At 42.6% G+C, this 21,649-nt stretch overlaps 1 protein-coding gene across 5 annotated transcripts in view; it reads right to left on the reverse strand.

Annotated features, from left to right (window-relative positions):
- gbf1 (golgi brefeldin A resistant guanine nucleotide exchange factor 1) overlaps positions 1-21,649 on the reverse strand; it is a 266,769-nt gene that overhangs the window by 239,165 nt on the left and 5,955 nt on the right. For all 5 annotated transcript variants that reach the window (XM_073025342.1, XM_073025339.1, XM_073025341.1 and 2 more), the window contains exon 2: positions 1,926-2,031. In XM_073025342.1, the coding sequence (XP_072881443.1) occupies positions 1,926-2,031 (106 nt within the window). The remainder of the gene's footprint in view (positions 1-1,925; positions 2,032-21,649) is intronic.

Raw genomic sequence — 21,649 nt, forward strand, 5'->3', positions numbered from 1 at the left:
TAATTTCTAAATTGCTTCAGCCATAGGTTTCAATCCAATAGATATTGGAAATCTCTTATCAATATCTTTCCCAGGCCAATTAAAGTACCACTCAGTCTTTGTGGCATACATAACACATGTATGTAAATAAGTTTTCAAGCAAATGAACTATTACAAGCAGAAAAGCTACAGTAAATCTACACTGCCAACAATATAATAATATGGAAAGCAAAAAAACTTATTATAAATCTACACCTTTATCGGGAACACTTTTGGCTACAGTTACATTTACGATTTCCATAAAGACATCAAATAGAAATTGAAAATAAAAAGCTTTCAGCCCCAGTTCTAATACAAGAATCTCCAGCCACTTACAGATAAATCAGTGAACCAAAATGACCTGTATCTTTAATGGCAAGCATTCCCATCTGCACTCCTTTAAACTTCTTTCTATAAAATACATTATTTAAAAGACAAAGTAAAGGGCTATGCCCTATGCCACACTGGAACCATGACAATAAGACAACTTACAATGACTTTTTCCCCCCTTTCAGTGTGCAAGCATAGGGCCCCCTTGGCATCTTCTAATGTTGTCACTATATGGTTAGGTTGTCTCCATGAACCACATTAAAAACTTGCACATTATAACTACAAAGCAATGAGACATACAAGTGAAGAAATTTGCCAATCATAAGGGATCTCCTCCCACCAGACAGATCCTCATGAATAAATATCAACCTATGGTCAAAGGGAAGTTAATAGCAAATGATTTAAGCATTCTGGCTCCTGAATTAGCAACTATATAAAAGTACTCACCGAAAAAGATTTTACTCCCTTAACCAAGTGAAAAGCCTTCATGAAAGTCTCAAACAACATTAAGCACAACAAAAGTGACCACAGCACCAGGGGCCAGGGAGTAGCAGAAAAGACTATTCTGTTGAATTGTTTCTGCTGTCAGGTTTAAATATCACTGCACAGGGGCTCAGTCACAGCTTTCATGGCTGTATTGTCTGAGCTCATGATGAATGGTCTGTTTAAACGAAATATCCAATAACGGCCAACACCTGTGCCACAACCCCAGACATCAGTACCTTTCTAAAAGAATGAGAGACAGTGGCGGTAGGTGGTGAGAGGGGAAAGAGGTGATGGGCAATGGGAGTTTGTGTTTAAAAAGATGAGGGACCACCCTGGTGAAGCCTTTTCTTCCAGGTGTTAAATAAACAAATTGCTGCTCACAGCTGTGCAATGTTATTACAGTTACAGTACATTAATTATTCTCTTCACTACTTCCCAGCACTAAGTATAAGGTCATTAAGGAAATAGATTAAATATATCAAAAGTAACTGAAATTGTCATGCAACTCACAACTCAAATAAGGACAAAGGATGACTAGTTTTTCGGCTTTTTTTGAAAGTTAAAAGAACATACACAAGCAAATGATGAAAATAAATTAATTTCTTTACTGAGCCCAACACTACTGAATTTACCAAGCATAGACCCGACAGGACTGTGCAAACAAAAACCAAAAAAAAAAATCAACATGTCCTACCGAAATCATTCCACTCATCCCACTGAGAAGGTAATGAGTTATCTTTTGAGCTCATTGTGAAATACAACGGTGGAAATAAACCACCTAAACTAGCAGAAAATAATGGTCCTACAGGGATGTCATAAAGTAACTTCTAAAGCATGGTCTCTACTTTTCCAAGGTCTATGACTTGTCAGCACATCAGTGCTGCTTCCATTATGAAAATCTTTCTAATATCATAAAGAGAACTTATAACTTCAGAATTGACTAGCGGACAAGAATTAATCTAATGCCAACCCTATAAACAGGTTCAAGGATAATCTGCTAAAAATACATTAATCAGTCAACATTGCATTTTTTTTCTACAAATTATCTTTTTGTAAACTATCAGAACAGCAAAAACAACATTAAAACTTACCAATGGAGTATGTGTAGTCCATCTTGAATTTCGTTTTATGGCACCAACAACACTATTTATTTCACCTTGCACAATATAAATGCTTTTATCAATCATGGTGAAGAATCTGCAAAGAAAATGAGATTGAAAGCTTGTTAAGAAGAACCACAGAATTTATTCAGTACACTTGTCTAAATTACTTTTTTTTGTAATTTATTTTTTATTGAAGTTCATCATCAAACAAACATTTCCATAAGATGTGTTTCAGACATTGTACCTATATATCATATAATCATATATATCACAAATCTCCGCAAAGTATTTATCTGAGGTACACACTTATAGAAAAGAGCGGAGAGAAAAAACAAGTAAAAGGGAAGAACTATGTACAAGTAGGGAGTGATCTTTTGTTTTTACAACAGATTCATTGATTTGTGAGAATAAAGTCAGACCTATGAGGCATTATTTAGTTAAACCATTTTTTCCAGTACGAATCAAATTGTTCAAATTGGATAAAATTCTCTTACGTTTGACTGGATTTAATAGCCCATTGACATTAAAAGAAATGAATTTTACCTTGTCCTTAGCCATCTGTATTTATCTGTCAATGTACCATTGAAATTAGAATAAAACTTAATCGATCTACTCCCTGAACAAATAAGAACCAAGAAATGCAGATAACAACAAAAATGGTAACAAACGTGTGATTCCAAGGCTGAGGTCACTAGTAGATGACCCTGTGTTGAGCTAGAGGAAATGTCTAGCTGTGGGGGATAACCCCTTCCTACTTGTGAGTTGAGGGCCCCCAATACAGTATTCATAAAAGTCAGTGAACAAATCCATTACACAGAAAAGATTTCCCTGTGTACTCCTATATATACACATATACATTACACACACACATACACATATACATACATATATATATTCTCATTTTGGTGGGGAAAAAGGAGTAAGTGAGCGAATAAAGAATAACAACTAAGTAATATAAAATCCACATTATAATAAGTATTTCTCGAGATAGGTATATCACCGTGTACTTTTGCTTTCATTTAGCTTCTCAACATTTTTAAAGTTAGCTAAACCTTATGGCTCTTCTGAAGGGGGTGAGGACTGTCTTTGGGAAACTCCCGGTCTCTTCCTGATATATTTCTCTCGGCCTCCTCCCGTTTCCTGCCTTCTCGATTCTCGCACTATTTCCCAAGCAGAGCGGGACAGTTCTCAGTCAGGCTTTCCTTCATTTTGGTGACACTGACGGGAAAACCTCTGGCCTTCATATCTGTAGTCACCTCTTCCACCGTCTGGTACAACCGCGTCCCGTTGTCATAAAACACTCGAAGTTTAGCAGGGTACAGAGTTTGAAATCTAATCTTATTTTGCTTTAGTACTCACTTTACTTCAGAGTATTCTTTGTGTTTCTGCAGGACCGCAGGGGGGTAATCTTGGTCGAAATATATTAATTTATTGTCGAAAAACACTCTCTTCTTACCCCAGGCCCTTAGTAGAATCTGCGTCTTGGTGCTGTACCGAAGGAATTTAATTATTATAGAGCATGGCTTTCTGTCCTGGGTAGGTTTCGGAAACAGCCCGCAGTGTGTCCTCTCGATTTCCAGCTTCATAACCGAGGGAATATCCAGCGCGTCCCGCAGTAGCTTTTTGAGTTTACCCTCCGCTCCTTCGGGAACGTTGTAGATTCTGATATTTTTCCGCCGTGATCTTCTCTCCAGGTCAAGCAGTTTACCTTCTTGGTGATGTAATATTTTTATTGTCTTACTCAGTATCAGTTCCACGTTTTGAACACGATCTTCCACCTTCTCGATTCGAGTCTCTGCCACTGCTATTTTTTGATTAACGCTGGCGAGCTCTGCCTTAATATGCCGGAGCTGCTGCTTTATTTCTTTCTGGACCTCCATTATTTCTTTCAAGATTTCGAAGATACTCGCCGCTTCGCCTGAATGAGGCCCAGTAGCCACCTCGCTCACACGCGGTCGGGTCAGAGAGCCGCTCACTGCACTCCTCTCAGACGCAGGTTCCGCAGTGTTGCTTTTTTTATTTCTGTTCCTTTTCCCCATTCTTGCCCCTCTTTTCAGTTCAAATATTTTTCGAAAAATATTATATTTGATGGAATAACGGGGCTTAATACGCATTTTTCCGGAGGAGCTAGTGACTTAAGCTGCCATTCTTGACGATGACATCACCAGAACCCCCTAAATCACTTTTAATGATTTTAAAAAAAACACTCTCTATTTCCAGTCACTCGAATTATTACAGGTGACAAACTTAATGTCTTGCCATATTTCAGAGGCATATAATGTTACTTCAAACATGATTAACAAGCATCCAATAATAAGATTTAATGTGGGATCTCTTCTTTTCCCTTGTGTGAAAAGTACTGGCTTTGAAAGCTGACATTTGATTATACAGTTGTGAGTTAATCTCTGGATTTTGCTGTGATAACTGATCATTTCTGTGATTTTTTTTGTTGAATTTGGGCATTGCTGGCAAGGCGAGAATTAATTTGTTTTGTGTATTTACCCTGTGGAGGGTAATGCTAATGTTTATCTTCTTGAACCAAGGCCGTTCATGCTATAGGTACCATCATAGCACTGTTGTTAAGTAGGGACCTAGGATTTTGGGCCAGCAACCAAAAAGGTTCAGCAATATACAAATTTGGGTAACTGATATTGCTGGAAACCATGATCTCACCTGCTGCATTTCTCCTACAATGTAGAGGTTTGAAATTGACCGTTGCTAATGAAAGAAACATGGTGAGTTGCAACAATACATCTTTTAGTTTTTAGAAATTCTGCTCAATAATGAAAAAGTGAATGTTTCAGGTGTTGGAAAGGTACAAAATCATACAAACTTGTTTTTCTGGACTTTATCCGGTGTCCAGCAGTGGAGCTACAAATATCTAGTCAACTGTAAATTTTGACTGATCCAGCTACATTTACATCTCTGGTCAATGTTAATCCTCATTTGCATCCTAAAAAATCTGAGAATACTAAGGATTAAGGTTCCTCCTACAATAAATAAGTTGAATGTCAAGATCTAAAGATTATACCCTCTTTTGATAGAGATCACTGTTTGGCATAAACTAATCCAAGCCAGAATGTTACGAAGTCATTTTTCCAAAAAAGCACTGAAAGCTTAATTATTCAAGGTGATGCAATGACAACTGAACATTAATCACTGAGTAATCACCTCTTCCAATGTCTGATGTCAATTTTAACTGGTCCTTTACCAACCACAACCATTCACTGTTGTGATTATGACTCCAGTCAGTGGAGGATTCTCTCCAATTAATCCCAATAGCTTCAACTTTATTCCTGCCCCTTAATGCCACACAAGACCAAAGATTTCATTGCCACAAAAGAAGTCACTCTTGCCTATTCTCAGGAATTCAGTATTTTTATTCACATTTGTACCAAACTATTATGACAGAATCTAAACTGAGCATTGGTGAGAAGAATTTGGCGAATTTACTCATGTTGGCACTTAGAGCTGGGAGAAAAATGTATGCATGCTATTATCTAATCAGAATCAGGCTTATTATCGTTGACATACATCAGAAATATGTTGCTTTGCGACAGCAATACCGTGCAAGACAAAAAATTACTACAAGTTACAATCAGAAATAAAATAAATAAATCATACTAAAGGGGAATAGTGAGGTAGTGTTAATAGATTCATGGACTGTTCAAATATATGATAGGGGAGGGGAAGAAACTGTTCCCAAAATGTTGAATGTACATCTTCAGACTCCTGCACCTCCTCCCTGATGGTAGTAATAAGAGGGCATGTCCTGGGTGATGAGGGTCCTTAATGTTGGATGCCGCGTTCCCAAGACACTGCCTTTTAAAGACATCTTTCATGCTACAGAAGCTTGAGCATTTGATGGAGCAGGCTGTATCTATAATACTCTGCAGCTTCTTCTGATCCTCTGCACTGGAGCCTCCTTATCAGGTGGCGATGCAACCTGGTGATGGTACATCTGTTAAAGTTTGCTGGAGTCTTTTGTGATATATCAGATTGCCTCAAACTCCAAATGAAGTACAGCCTTCCGGTGTGCCTTCTTTATGTTTGCATCAATACGCTGGGCCCAAGATAGATTCTCTGAGATGTTGATGCCCAAGAACTTGAAGCTGCTCACATTTTCCACTGTTGACCCCTCAATAAGCATTAGTATGTATTCTTGCAACTTCTCCTTCCTGAAGTTCACAATCAATTCCTTGGTCGTGCTGACTTTGAGTGCAAGTTTGTAGTTGTAACACCACTCAACCAGTCCTATCTCACTCCTGTCCGCCTCCCCACAGCCACCTGAGATTCCAACAACAGTGGTGTCATCAGGGAATTAATAGATGGTATTTGAGCTGTGCCCAGCCACACAGTCATGAATGTAGAGAAAAACTGAGCAGTGGACTAAGAACACACCCTTGAGGTGCAGCTGTATTCAATGTCAGCAAAGAGGCAATCTAATGACACCTTTGAAACATTCTTCAGCTTGATAACCATAACCAAGTGGTAAAACCACTTCAGGATGAAGAGTCCTAAATAACTGTCTAGAGTTGTCATGGTTAAACCTTTCAAAGTTAATGTGTTAAGTAGCCACACTAAACAATACCCCACAGAATCTGTTCCTTCACCTTATTGCTTTGGCACTTAATTATGCTTAAAAATGAACTTTTCAAAATAAGCAAGTTCTAAGTCAAATTAATATATCATACAATACATTAGGAAAAAGTAAACACTGCAGTAAGCTCCATTGGAAAATCCCAACAATTTTCAAATGTACTGGCACCAATGCCATCAATGTACAACAATATGCAGCCTTGAAAATTTAATGCGCATTATTATTTTCCACAATAATGCATCCAAAACCTCAGGAAAGCCTATCATCTTCAAACGATCAACGGAAATTAACTGTTCAAGGTTGGCACAGGAATACATATGGCAATAACTGTCACACAAATTGTAAATGGTACCAAAACTATGGAAACACCTTTATCAACACTACCAAAATACATCAAATGGGTCAACCATAAATGTCATAAATTCCAGACCAGCTAAGTTTGCCTGCATGAAATCAAAAGTGACACTACTTTTGATCCAAGCACTGAGAGTATTGCCAAGTTAAACATAATTTATAAAACTCCATTCCATATCCGGTTAGACAGGAAAGAACACAAAAGCAATGTAATCCACTTTCACATCAGTTGGCAGTTGCACAATTACTAATACCCACTTATCTTCTGAAAAAAAAGTCATGTTTAAGTCGCTACCTTCCTTTTTCAGACTGCCCTTCAGAGTCAAGGATGAGTCGGTTCTGAGATTGCTGAATGGTCTATTGCAAAATCCAAAAAGATGAACAGGTGGTACTTAATGGGGTAGTTGTGGGAATTGTTTGAGATGTTGCTTGTTCCTGCTTCTATTTGTATATAGTTCTCATTGATTTTAAGATACTCAATACCTTCCTAAATACTCTTCCTTCCATTTTGAACAATCATGAGCCAGAATACTCACAGGATTGTAAAATATGTATTGTTTTTCCCAAGTCAACTTTTGAGAATATCCTTGAAGCATTTTCCTTGAAATCACTTGCTGTGATGAAGCTAATTTTGTAGTCAAACACAACAACGTAGCCCACTCACCACTGGAGTATGGCCAGAGCTTCAAGGCTGGGGGTAATAGCCTGGTAAAGTATTGGATCACCTTTCCCAGCAATGTCAATGACATTACCCCATCTTCAAAAGTCAAATATATATTCTTGCCAAATGAACTTATAGGTTGCCTCCAGCTAGGGAGTACAAGTCAGGTTCTTTGTAAGCACAGATTAATGGAGAATGCTGCTCAGATACCTAGCAGGAAGAGCGCGCAATATCTTGGATGATAGGTGCTCTTAAAAACCTCACAGCAAATTAAATTGGTCAAAGTTCAAAGTAAATTTATTATCGTACTTAGTACTCATGTCACCATATACAGCCCTGAGATTTATTGTCTTGCAGGCATACTCAATAAATCCATAGAAAAAGAACCATAACAGAATCAATGAAAGACAAAGGACAACAAATTGAGCAAATATTAAAAAGAAATAATAAATAAATAAGCAAACAAGCAATAAATAGAGAACATGAGATGCAGAATCCTTGAAATTGAGTCCATTGGTTGTGGAAACATTTCAATGACAGGGCAAATGAAGTTGAGTGAAGATATCCCCTTTGGTTCAAGAGCCTGATGGTTGAGAAGTATTAAATGTTCCTCAGTTAGCTTCAGACTAACTACTGCCATAATAGTCAGAGTAATACAGAATGGAAAAAGGCTGTTATAGTATCGCTGTTACTTATACTGACATTATGATAAAATTAAGAACAAGTTCAGTTTATTGTCATTCAACTGAACACATGTATACCGCCAGACAAAGGGTCCTCCAAACCAAGGTGCACAACATGGCACATATGACTCACACACTTAACACACCTGTTAACTTGCTTGTGGTAATATTACTTTATAATAAGGTGAATATATGATACAAGTTAAAAACTGAACAGTATTATGATACTGGTGCCTCATATTTGATGAGACCTGGATGGTGGCAGATAACTCAATAACATTACAGCCTGGGGGAAAGAAGCTGTTTCTTGTCCTAATGCTACAGTACCTCCTGCCTAGGGGCTCCAAGAGATTCTTGGACAGATGGGAGGGATCACTGACAATACCTTGCACTTCTAATAAATACCTTTAAAGGGTGGAAGAGACCCCAATGATCCTCTCAGCAGACTTTGCGATCCTTTGTAAGGACGTGGACAAATGCCTTGCAATTCCCATACCAGACAGTGATGCAGCTAGTCAGACATTACTGTGCTGCTGTAAAAATTGATTAAAATGGTGAGGGGCTAGCGTCACTCACCTCAGTCTCCTCAGGAAGTGGAGATGCTGTTGTGCTTTCTGGACCAAAGAAGTGGTGTAGAGGTGGTGTGAGTTGATGTTCACTCTCAGAAGCTTAGTGCTCCTAACTCTCCCTGCAGAGAAGCCATGTATATGCAGTGAAGAGTGGTCAGCCTGAACCTTTCTAAAGTTCACAATTATGTCTTTGGTCTTGTCCACGTTGAGACTCCCAAGATGTTGTGCTTTCACCATTCTACCAGCTAGTCAACTCCCTCTCTGTTGTTGCTGTTGATGACGCCAACTGAACATGATGATTCAGTTTGAACTGGATCAGCAGAGTGAACAGCAGTGGGCTTTGCACTCAGCTGAGGAGTGCCAGTGCTCTGCGAGAAGGAGCTAGAGATGTTTCCGTCAACACGGACTTACTGTAACCTTCTGTCAAGAAGTTCAGGATCCAGCAACAGAGAGAGGTGTTGAGATTCAATGAGGACAGTTTACCTACCAGCTTTTGAGGGATGATCATATTAAAACGCCGGGCTGAAGTCAATAAACAGCATCCTGGCACATGAGGCACCATTTTCCAGGTGGGACAGGACAGAGTGGAATGCAGAGGCTATGGTGTCAGTGGACTGATTTGAGCAATATGCAAACTGGAAAGGGTCCGATGCAACAGGGAGATGGGATTTAATATGATCCATTACCAGCCGCTCAAAGCACTTCATTATTATTGAGGTCAGTGTCACTGGACGGTATTCGTTGAGGCAGGTTTCTTTCAACCTCTTGGGCACTGAAATACTGGTGGGTGCCTTGAAGCCTCAGGGGATAGTGGACTGTTCAAGAGAGATTTTGAAGATGTCTGTTAGAACCTCAGTTAACAGGGCTGCACTGTCCTTCAGCACCTGACCAGGTATGTTATCAGGACCTGCAGCTTTATGTAGATTAACCCTGTTTAGGGTCTTTCTCATATCAGCCAGACAGAGTGCCTACTCCCTGGGGGGGAAGGGGGGGGGTCTTTCCTTGCTGGAACATCATTCTGTGCATCAAACCAAGCACAAAAGACATTCAGTCCATCAGAAAGAGAAGCATCACTGTCGTTGATGCACAGGGTAGTCCATTATGGTCTGAACGTCCTCCCACATGCCCTTTATGTCTCTGGTATCACAGAAATGACTGTGAATAATCACATTTTGCCTTGCTAATGGCATGAGAAAGTGCAGCTCCTATTTATCTGAGAACTGTCTTATCCCCAGAATAGAAGGCATACCGATCTCTCAGCTGTGCCTGCACCTCTGCTATTGGCCATGGGTTCTGACTAGCCTACACAGATGTTTTTAATAAAAGGTGACATCAATTTAAACAAAGGATTATTTGTAAACTAAAACAGTAAACAGAAACTTACAGTCAACACTGACTACTTTAGACAATAGATCGATTTCAAGATTCAAGTCCCTTCCATTATTTTTTCATATTTTAAGATAGTGAATTGCTTTTTGTGCTAAATTTAAATACATGATACCTTGACTATTTTGCATGGACATATTTCAAGTCACCACTTCTTAAAGATAAATGCTTATCATGTTTTGATATTTACTTTTTGGTGAACTGTTCCACACTATTACACAACTCATCTCACACTCTGGAAATACTCTATGAACTGAAACTGAGTAAATATCTTCACTGAGATTTTGCATGCCTAGAAAGCTACTTGTTTCCAGTTGGTGCAGCTTCTGGCAACAGCCTAATGCTTGTTTATATAGTTGTTTTGACATCACAGGAGAGCATGGTCTGGTGCATTTTAATCCCAATCTACAATTGTTCACCAAGTGAGAAGTCAGCTTCAGATATCACGCTCAATCTTTCACTAAGTACATGGTGGGAGTGGGAGGGGAGAAAAAGAGGTACAAGCAGACAAACTATATTAATCCACCAACTAAAACCCTGACATGCTTAAAATTAAATACAACTACAGAACAGTTGACCTTAGGTCTTTTTCAATGACCTTTTTCCACCATAAAGTCTGAATAGGGATGTGCACTGGTGATAATATGTTAATTCTATTTGCAACCCCTCAATCAATAGAGCAGCCATGTTTGTATGGAAGACAATCTAAACAAGTCAAGCGCACACAGCTAGGTCAGATTCTGAATCAGGTTTATCATCAGTGGCCAATTTAACAGGTACAGGAGTGGAACCTGGAGTGGTCTTCTGCTGCCATAGCCCATCCACTTCAAGTGTCAACGTGTCATGCATTCGGAGTGCTTTCCTACACACCACTACTGTAACACATGATTATCTGAGTTATCGTCACCTTCCTGATGCTTGAACCAGTCTGGCCATTCTCTTCTGGCTTCTCTCACTTAATTAACAAGGTATTTTTGCTCACTAGATGTTTTTGGCTCCATTCTCTGTACACTCAAGACTGTTGTGTAAGAAAATCCCAAGAGATCAGCAGCTTCTGATCAAACCACCCCATCTAGTGCCAACAAACAAGGGGGGAGCTGTTGTTGTCTGGCGTACTGACCTCTACCTGGCCGAGGCACAGCAACAACTCTCTGATACCTCCTCTTATCTACCCCTTGATCATGACCCCACTAAGGAGCATCAGGCCATTGTCTCCTATACCATCACCAACCTGATCAGCTCTGGGGATCTCCCATCCACTGCCACCAACCTCATAGTTCCCACACCCCGCACTTCCCGTTTCTACCTCCTACCCAAGATCCACAAAACTGCCTGTCCAGTTAGACATATTGTCTCAGCTTGCTCCTGCCCCATCGAACTCATTTCTGCATACTTGGACACTGTTTTATCCCCCCTTGTTCAATCTCTTCCCACCTATGTTCGTGACATTTCTCACGCTTTGAATTTTTTCAATGATTTTAAGTTCCCTGGCCCCCACCGCCTTATTTTCACCATGGACGTCCAGTCCCTATATACCTCCAACCCCACCAGGATGGTCTCAAAGCTCTACGTTTCTTTTTGGATTCCAGACCAAACCAATTCCCCTCTACCACCACTCTCCTCCATCTAGCAGAATTAGTTCTTACTCTCAATAATTTCTCCTTTGGCTCCTCCCACTTCCTCCAAACCAAGGGTGTATCCATGGGCACCCACATGGGTCCCAGTTATGCCTGACTTTTTGTTGGCTTTGTGGAACAGTCCATGTTCCAAGTCTATACGGGTATCCATCTCCCTCTTTTCCTTCGCTACATCGACGACTGCATTGGCGCTGCCTCCTGCACACACGCTGAGCTCATTGACTTCATTAACTTTGCCTCCAACTTTCACCCTGCCCTCAAATTTACCTGGTCTATTTCTGACACCTCCCACCCCTTTCTTGATCTTTCTGTCTCCATCTCTGGAGACGGCTTATCTACTGATATCTACTATAAGCCTATAGACTCTCACAGCTACCTGGTCTATTCCTCTTCCCACCCTGTCTCTTGCAAAAATGCTATCCCCTTCTCACAATTCCTCCGTCTCTGCCGCATCTGCTTTCAGGATGAGGCCTTTCATTCCAGGACGAAGGAGATATCTTCCTTTTTTAAACAAAGGGGCTTCCCTTCTTCCACCATCAACTCTGCTCTTAAACGCATCTCTCCCATTTCCCGCACATCTGCCCTCACCCCATCCGCCTGCCACCCCACTCGGGATAGGGTTCCCCTTGTCCTCACCTACCACCCCACCAGCCTCCAGGTCCAACGTATAATTCTCCGTAACTCCCGCCACCTCCAACGGGATCCCACTACCAAGCACATCTTTCCCTCCCGACTCTTTCTGCTTTCCACAGGGATCGCTCCCTACACGACTCCCTTGTCCACTCGTCCCCCCCATCCCTTCCCACCGATCTCCCTCCTGGCACTTATCCTTGTAAGTGGAACAAGTGCTACACCTGCCCTTACACTTCCTCCCTCACCACCATTCAGGGCCCCAGACAGTCCTTCCAGGTGAGGCAACACTTCACCTGTGAGTCGGCTGGTGTGGTATACAGCGTCCGGTGCTCCCGGTGTGGCCTTTTATATATTGGTGAGACCCGATGCAGACTGGGAGACCGTTTCACTGAACACCTATGCTCGGTCCACCAGAGAAAGCAGGATCTCCCAGTGGCCACACATTTTAATTCCACGTCCCATTCTCATTCTGATATGTCTATCCATGACCTCCTCTCCTATCAAGATGAAGCCACACTCAGGTTGGAGAAACAACACCTTATATACCGGCTGGGTAGCCTCCAACCTGATGGCATGAACATTGACTTCTCTAACTTCTGTTAATGCCCCTCCGCCCCTTCTTACCCCATCCCTGAAATATTTAGTTGTTTTTTTTCTCTCTCTCTGCCCATCACTCAGCCTGTTCTCCATCTCCCTCTGATGCCCCCCCCCCCATTTCTCCCGAGGCCTCACGTCCCATGATCCTTTCCCTTCTCCAGCTCTGTATCACTTTCGCCAATCACCTTTCCAGCTCTTAGCTTCATCCCACCCCCTCCGGTCTTCTCCTATCATTTCGCATTTCCCCCTCCCCCCACTACTTTCAAATCTTACTATCTTTCCTTTCGGTTAGTCCTGACGAAGGGTCTCAGCCCGAAACTTCAACAGTGCTTCTCCTTATAGATGCTACCTGACCTGCTGTGTTCCACCAGCATTTTGTGTGTGTTGTTTGCATTTCCAGCATCTGCAGATTTCCTCGTGTTTGCACCAACAATCATTCCATAGTCAAAGTCACTTAGATCACATTTCTTCACCATTCTGATGGTTGGTTGGAATGACAACTGAACCTCTTGACCATGTCGTGTACATGCTTTTATGTATTCAGCTACAGCCACATGATGGCTGATTAGATATTTGCATTAACACGTGGACAAGTGTACAGGTTTCCCCCGCTATTCGAAGGTAGAGCATTCCTATGAAATGGTTTGTAAACTGGAATGTCTTAAAGTGAAGATGCAATTACTACTTATTCATATGGGGAAAATTTCTGAGCGTTCGCAAACCCAAAAAATAACCTACCAAATAACACACAAAACCTAAAATAGTAGTAATATATAGTAAAAGCAGGAATGATCTGATAAATATACAGCCTATATAAAGTAGAAATACTTTTGTGCAATCATTGCAGCACTGTCCACCGCAGCGAAAATCTCAAGCGAGCGCTCTCGGTACAAAGACTCGACGCAAGTGCTCTCATCAGAAGCAATCTCTCCAGCAACCTTCAAGCTATGAAGCTGCCAAATCATACCAAATAACACATAAAATACACAGCCTATATAAAGTAGAAATAATGTATGTAGTGTAGTTTCACTTACTGGAATAGGGGAGACAGCCAGCACACTGATGATGGTGTGTTAGGCTGAGTCGTCAGAGGTTGGGATGGTGGGAGACTGTGGTGTCATCTCATCGTCGTCTATTTCCATCAGGGGAGACAGGTCACCTTCTTCTACGTCTGCCTGCCTCGATGTTGAAGGTCAAGGTTCATCGTCTGCTGTGGCTGATATAGAAGGCTTGAAAAACAACAGTATGCTTGACTGCTTAGCTTCCCACATTTTTCTATCATACAGTTCTTTGTAAGCACTCAAATCATCCTGCAAATATGCCCTAAACCCTTTCAAAACTAAAGACATACTTTTCTGCAATCATTGCAGCATTGTCAACTGCAGCAAAAATCTCAGGCAATTGCTTCAAGTTCAGTTCCTGGACGACTTCACTTTCGGGCCATTCGCTACTGCGTTCGGTTTCAATTGTTATCTTTTCCTCTTCATCAGCTCTTCATCTGTCAGTTCTTGGTCATGGGATGCCAAAAACTCTTCAACATCATTTTTGTCAACTTCCACAAACCCAGCCTCCTTAGCCAAACTCACTTTGTCCTTACTTCATTCACCATGATCAAAACGCTTAATTATGTCCAGCTTTATGCTAAGTGTAACACCCTTACGTGCTCTCTTAGGCTTTTCCGATACCTTAGAACTCATCTTGCTAACGGATGCACGAAATAAATCAACATAAAGCACAGATGCTCACAGGCACATGTTTAAGCAATGCCGGCTAGAATGCAGTTCTGGGGGAGGAGCTCGGCTGCTCAGGGCGTGCGCCGCCTTTTTTCTTAACAGTGAAACACCTTCTATTAGCGAAAACAGGTAACTAATGTAGGTCTTTCGTAACAGCAAGGTGTCATAAAGCGAACGTTCAAAAAACGGGGGACACCTGTACCTAATAAATGGCTGAGTATATGTGCCTAACATTAAAAGCAGTGATTATCCTTGTTCTAGTTCCCTCAGCAAATGAAAGCATTATTCCACATCTTTCTAATTTTAATACCAGTATTTCATTTCTTAATCTCTTCTGCTTCAATAAAACTACATTCATACAGTGCCTATAAATAGCATTCACCACCGTCCCTAGAAGTTTTCATGTTTTATTGTTTTACAACGTTGAAACACAATGGATTTAATTTGGCTTTTTTTGACACGGATCAACAGAAAAAGTTTCAAGTCAAAGTGAAAACAGATCTCTACAAAGTGACCTAAATTAATTACAAATATAAAACAAAATACAGGTGTCCCCCCCGCAAACCGAAGGTAGAGATTTCCTATGAAACCGTTTGTAAACCAGAATGGCATAAAGCAAAGAAGCAATTACCATTAATTTATATGGGAAAAATTTTTGAGTATTCCCAGACCCAAACAAAACCTACCAAATCAAACCAAATAACACATAAAACTTAAAATAACACTAAGATATAGCAAAAGCAGGAATTATATGATAAATACACAGTCTATATAAAGCAGAAATATTGTATGTACGGTGTAATTTCACTTATCAAAATTGGGAAGACAGCGAGCCAAAATCGATTTGGGAAGAGAGAGAGAAAAAAAATCAGCATGTACACGCATATGCACGTATATGCCTACGCACCTACACGCATACGTACGCACACGCACATACACGCATGCGCAAACAACTGCCTGCACAAGGTTTCACGGTCATTGTAGTCTTTCTCAGGGTAGGCACGCGTATGAAGCCGGCATTTTTTCATAAAAGCAAAAATCCTCTTTGGTTAGCGAAAACAGGTACTAATGTAGGTCTTTCGTACCAGCGAGTTGTTGTAAAGCGAACGTTCGAAAAAAGGGGGACACCTATAATTGATTGCACAAGTATTTGCCTACCTTCAAGTTAGTATATAGTAGATGCACTTTTGGCAGCAATTACAGCCTCAAGTCTGGGTGGATAGGTCTCTATCAGCTTTGCATATTTGGACACTGCAATTTTTCTGTGTTATTCTTTACAAAACTGCTCAAGCTCAGTCAGATTGCATGGGGATCATGAGTGAACAGCCCTTTTCAAGTCCAGCCACAAAATCTCAATTGGATTGAGATCTGGACTCTGACTTGGCCACTCCAGAACATTATTTTGTTGGTTTTAAGCCATTCTAGTGTAGCTTTGGCTTTATGCTCAGGGTCACTGTCTTGCTGGAGACAAATCTTCTCCCATGTCACAGTTCTCTTGCAAACTGCATCAGGCTTTGCCCCAGAATTACCCTGTATTTTGCTGCATACATTTTGACCTCTACCTACACAAGCCTTCTAGGGCCTGCTGCAGTGAAGCATTTCCACAGCATGGTGTAACCACCACCATGCTTCACAGTAGTGCTTGTGTTTTTTGATGATGTGCAGTGTTTGACTTATGACAAATATAACATTTAGTCTGGTGGCCAGAAAGCTCAATTTTGGTTTCATCAGACCATTGAACCTTCTTCCAGCTGACTACAGTCTCCCACGTGCCTTCTACCAAGCGTTAGGCTACAGTCAGTCAACGACTGGAACCATTTTAAAGGATAAAATGAGAATAATGTAGCATATGAAAAGCCCAGCCCCGATGAAAGCTACTATTATTACTAAGCAACGCAGTGGTTTAATTATTGGAATACATATGTTTCTTAAGTGTTTTATATGCATAGAAAGGTACAATATGTACTATATACTAAGACAAATGTTTGACTAACTGACGCTAAATAATACCGGATGTACTTGTTCCAACTCAAGTACAAATCTGACTTAAAGATGGACTCAGGAACGGAACTCGTACATAACCCGGGGACTGCCTATATGTGACTTCTAAAACCAACTGGCTGCACCAGTGAGATTTAGTGTGTCATATTAAAGGGGGTGGGGGTGAATACTTAAGCAATAAATTATTTTGTGTTTTATATTTGTAATTAAGTTAGATCGTTTTGTAGAGATCCATTTTCACTTTGATATGAAAGAGTCTTTTTCTGTTGATCAGTGTCAAAAAAATCCAAATTAAATCCATTGTAATTCAATGTTGAAAAACAATAAAAAATAACCCTCAGGTTCAGCTAGCGGCTTACTCTAAAGGGAGACCACCTCCGGCCCAGCCAAACTTGAGAAATCTTGTTTGGGTAGATGATGCGCGATGAGTTCCCATTACAAATCAGTACCACAAAATAACAAACGGTACGCAATATACAATTAAACAATTTAGTTTTATAATTCTTAATTTGACTATAGGGTTAGTAAAGAAACAAAAATGAAAAAAGGCCCATTCTCATGAAACAGTCTAATGCACAACATTAGAGCTCAAGGTTTTCCCATCTGTTTGTTCTCCATCGATTTCCCCCCCCAGGCGTCGACTCCCAACCCCCCTCCAAATCCACTTCATCCTGCAGAATACAACTTCCCCATTCTGGCAGCTTCTCTCTCCATCTTCCACCAAACAAAAACCCACAAAACCTTCTCTCAGTCACACAAGAAAGGAAAACACACCTCTCATTGGATGGCGCACATTCAAAAGCCCCCGTTATCTCTACTCATAACCCAAACACTGCTGCTACAGAGTAACAATTACATTAGTAGTGAAACATTACAAAGAGGCCATTCCATTAGCAGCAAAACCTTGTGAAGCGTTACACTCTTCCCCCCACCAAATTTAGTCATGTCCTCATGAAATTGAGATAATTTGCCAACACTTCCTGCAAAGCACAAAGTCCAACCCAGGTGTAAAAGGCAGTGACATAGCTCCCCAGAATGGTAGGGGCCACATACTGTTCCCCCAATGCTACAAAGACCAGCTTATCCAGTGGACTCCTAATTCTCTCACCTCCATTCCCCCTCACCTAACTCTTCAGGTTCAGGCACTACTGGGGATACTTCTGGTCTACCTGGTGAGGTTTCCACCGGCCTATCACTCGTGCCCAGCTGCAATTCGGACCCCTCTGTTCCGTGGCCAAGCCCCGCTTCATCCCTTGCAGAGTCCCACTGTAACCCAGGCTGTCCACTGATAGCCCCCACAACTTCACCTGACTCAGCAGATAAGAAAAGCTGGGAGTCTCTTCCTCAATCAATGGGGAGTTAGTTAAAGGCAGCATATACCACACATCCAGGTCCTCATCCTCTGAATCAGTATCCTCTCAGGGGTGGGGGCCGGCTTAACCTCTCCTGCTGTTGGCCCTGCAGTCACCCCGCGTTGCTGCATAGTCGTCTTACTAGGCGTATGCTTCAGGTAGGGCTCTGGGTCTACCTGCACCTCTTGTCCCAGAGGCAGAAGGTGGTTCTGATGGAGAATCTTAACAGGCCCATTCCTATTCGCTGGTTTCACCCAGAAAACTGGTAGGTTTGGCATCTAGATCTCCACCACATAGGGAGTAGCTGCCAAGCGGTCAGCCAACTTATACTTCCCAAGTAGCCCCAAATTCCTTATGAGGATTCGGTCTCCTGGCAGATGTTGGGAGAACCTCAGCTTTACCTCCTCGTTTCCCTGATTCTGCTTGGCAGCCGCTACCCCAGCTAATTCACAAGCCCTTTTCAGCTTCCTTCCAATATTAGATATATACTTCAGATAAGTCTTCGGCAGTAAGTCACCCTCATCAGTCCCAAAACAAAGGTCAATGGGCAACCTTGCGTCGTACTCAAACATCAGTTAGTATGGAGAGTACACTGTAGCTTCATTTCAGGTACAGTTGTAACTGTGGACCAGCTGCTCTTCTCACTGATCTCCAAGGTCCCGAGCATGTCTAGCAAGGTCCAGTTAAACTCTCAGGCCAGGGATCACACTGCAGGTGATAGGGCGTGGTCCTGACTTCTCAACTCCAAGCACGCCCAGTAGATGAGCCTGCTCTCGAAATCCTGTCCCTGATCACTATGTATCCACCTGGGGAAGCCACAATAAATGAAATACTTCTCCCATAACACTTTGGCCACCATAGATGCCCTCTGGTCCTTGGTAGGGAAAGCCTGCGCATATCTGGGTTAGTGATCTGTGATGACCAAGACATTTGCTGTGTCGCTGACATTGGGTTCTATTGACAGGAAATCCATACATACCAGGTCCAGGGGCCCCACACTCTGCAAATGGGACAAGGGAGCTGCCCACGTAAGCAGCGTCTTCCACCATATGCATCGAATGCATGACTTGCAGTATTCTTTGACCTCAGACTTCATTCGGGGCAAGTAAAACCAGTCTCTGAGCAATCCATAGATCTTTTCCACCCCCCAGATGTCCAAAATTATCATGAAGTGACTTCAACACAATTCTCCAATACTTCTCCCAGCAGAACCAGCTAGGAATGCCGAGGTCGGTCCGGAGGTGACGTGACCAGGCATAGGATCTAGTTCCGCAACTCCAACCGGGCCCATTCTCTCAGTAATGGGGGCGCCATGGTGTGTTTCGTCTTCTCCACCTGAGCCATGTCTGCCTTCTCGACCGCTGACCAAATAGTACTGAGATGCCCGGGTCATCTCACTGAGAAGCTGCCAATTCCCCAGAACTCAGTTCTGGCAATTAATTTGTCTTCAAAGCAGTAACCTTGTGGAATGATGTCATCAGAAGCTCCCAATTGATCTACCTCTCAATCCTGTCCCTGCTTTCCTTCTGCCTTCACCGTGGTGGCAAACTGGCACATGGCCTTGACGTCCGGGTCAGGAACGCTCTCTCACTCTTCATATCTGTCCAGCCCCTCATGCGCACGTCAGGAGAAAGTATGCGCATCAATGTTCCTCCTTCCCGGCCGGTACTTCAGGCTGAAATCATAGACAATGCCACCAACCACCGATGGCCTGTGGCATCCAATTTCGCCGAGGTCAGGATATACGTTAGGAGACTGTGGTCCGTCTCACCTTAAACTTGGCACCATAGAGGCAGTCATTCAGCTTATCCACTACAGCTCATTTCAACGCCAGAGAATCAAAATTTGTGCATGGGATAGTTTTTCCCCTCGGTGGGCGAGACTCCGGCTGACAAACACAACAGGTCTCAACCTGGTGCCCTGATCTTGATACAGGAAGCCCCCTAAGCCCTCTCGGCTAGCATCCATATGCAGCACATACAGCAAGTGGGGGTCTGCAAAAGCCAGCACCAGCGCCTGGGTCAGCAGCTCCTTCAGCACCTGAAAGGCCTCTTCACATTTCACATCCCACCTTGGTCCAAAGGGCTCTGATGGGCTAAGATATTCTCTACCCTCCTCTCCTTCCCCCCCCCCCCCCAAGGGAGAGTAAACACAGAATCTGATTCAACAGGTGACTCACTTTCGATGAGCCCTTCACGAACCTCTGGTAGCAACCACAGAACCTAAGGAACGAGTGCAGAGCACTCACAGTATGGAGCCTTGGCCAGAAGGTCACTGCCTCTATCTTAGATGGATCTGTAGCTACTCCATCCCATGAGACTATGTGTCCAACATAGCTAACAGACGTCTTACAGAACTGGCACTTGTCCAGGGCAAGTTTTAACCCTTCAGCTTTCACACAGCCAAGCACTTTCAGTAGCCTCGCTTCATGTTCTTCCAAGGTGGCTCCAAACACCATGAGGTCATCCAGATACACTAATAGCTCAAGCAAGTCCATATCCCCCACCATCTTCTCCATGACCCGCTGAAGGTTGCAGGGGCTCCCAATATGCCCTGGGGCATCCTTTCGAACTGGAAGAATCCCAAGGGACATAAATGCCATCTTCTCTTTTTCAGCCTCGCTCAAGGAGATCTGGTAATATCCACTCAAGTCCAGCACACTGAACCACTTCGCACCACTCAGACAGGCCAGCGTGTCTTTGATCCTTGGGACCGTATACTGGTCAGGGACGGTATACCTGTTCAGAGCCCTATAGTCCACACACATCTTTACCTTCCCATTCTTCTTTCCAACCACTACTACTGGAGATGCATAGGGGCTTCGGGACTCTGTGACAATTCCAGCTTCCTTCAACTTACACAAATGCTACCGAATGTCTTCTACCTCTGCAGGGGCTAGTTGCGGTGATTTCTCTCTGAATGGGGTGTCCTCGGTCACCCGGATAGTGTGACAAATGCTCTTGGAACAACCCACATCAAACTTGTTACTGGAAAAGACACCTTCCAGCTTCAACATCTTCCATACCAACCTCCTCTTCCAATCTGCAGGAACTGGAGAGTCCCCGAAGTTGAATTACTCAGTGGTCAACTTCCCCCCCCCACCACCACCCCGGCCCTTTTCCAATAGTTTCTCCTCAGCTTGTCTCACAGGGTCACGAGACATTACGGTCACTGGGAATAGATGTGCCAAGGACATCACCCGCTTGAAGGTGACCTCCTTCTTCATAGACTTCGTGACAATCACTGCCACCCTGCTAGCCTGTACAACCGAGGGCTTCTGCAGTTTGGGCCTCACCAGTACCCCAGCAGGAAATCCCAACTCCCCCTCGTGGTCTTCCGGAGCGTCCACTGAGGGCCCCTCAATCAGGCATTCCGGGAAATCTGGGGGTCCCCATCACTCTTGCTACTTCCCCAGGCCATAACACCATTGGCTTCGACTGGATGAACAACACAGTCCCTTGTCTAAAGTCAGTATCCGGCCCAATGTAGCCACGCACTTCTTCAAA

Source organism: Hemitrygon akajei, chromosome 21 (assembly GCF_048418815.1).
Source record: "Hemitrygon akajei chromosome 21, sHemAka1.3, whole genome shotgun sequence".
NCBI lineage: Eukaryota > Metazoa > Chordata > Chondrichthyes > Myliobatiformes > Dasyatidae > Hemitrygon > Hemitrygon akajei.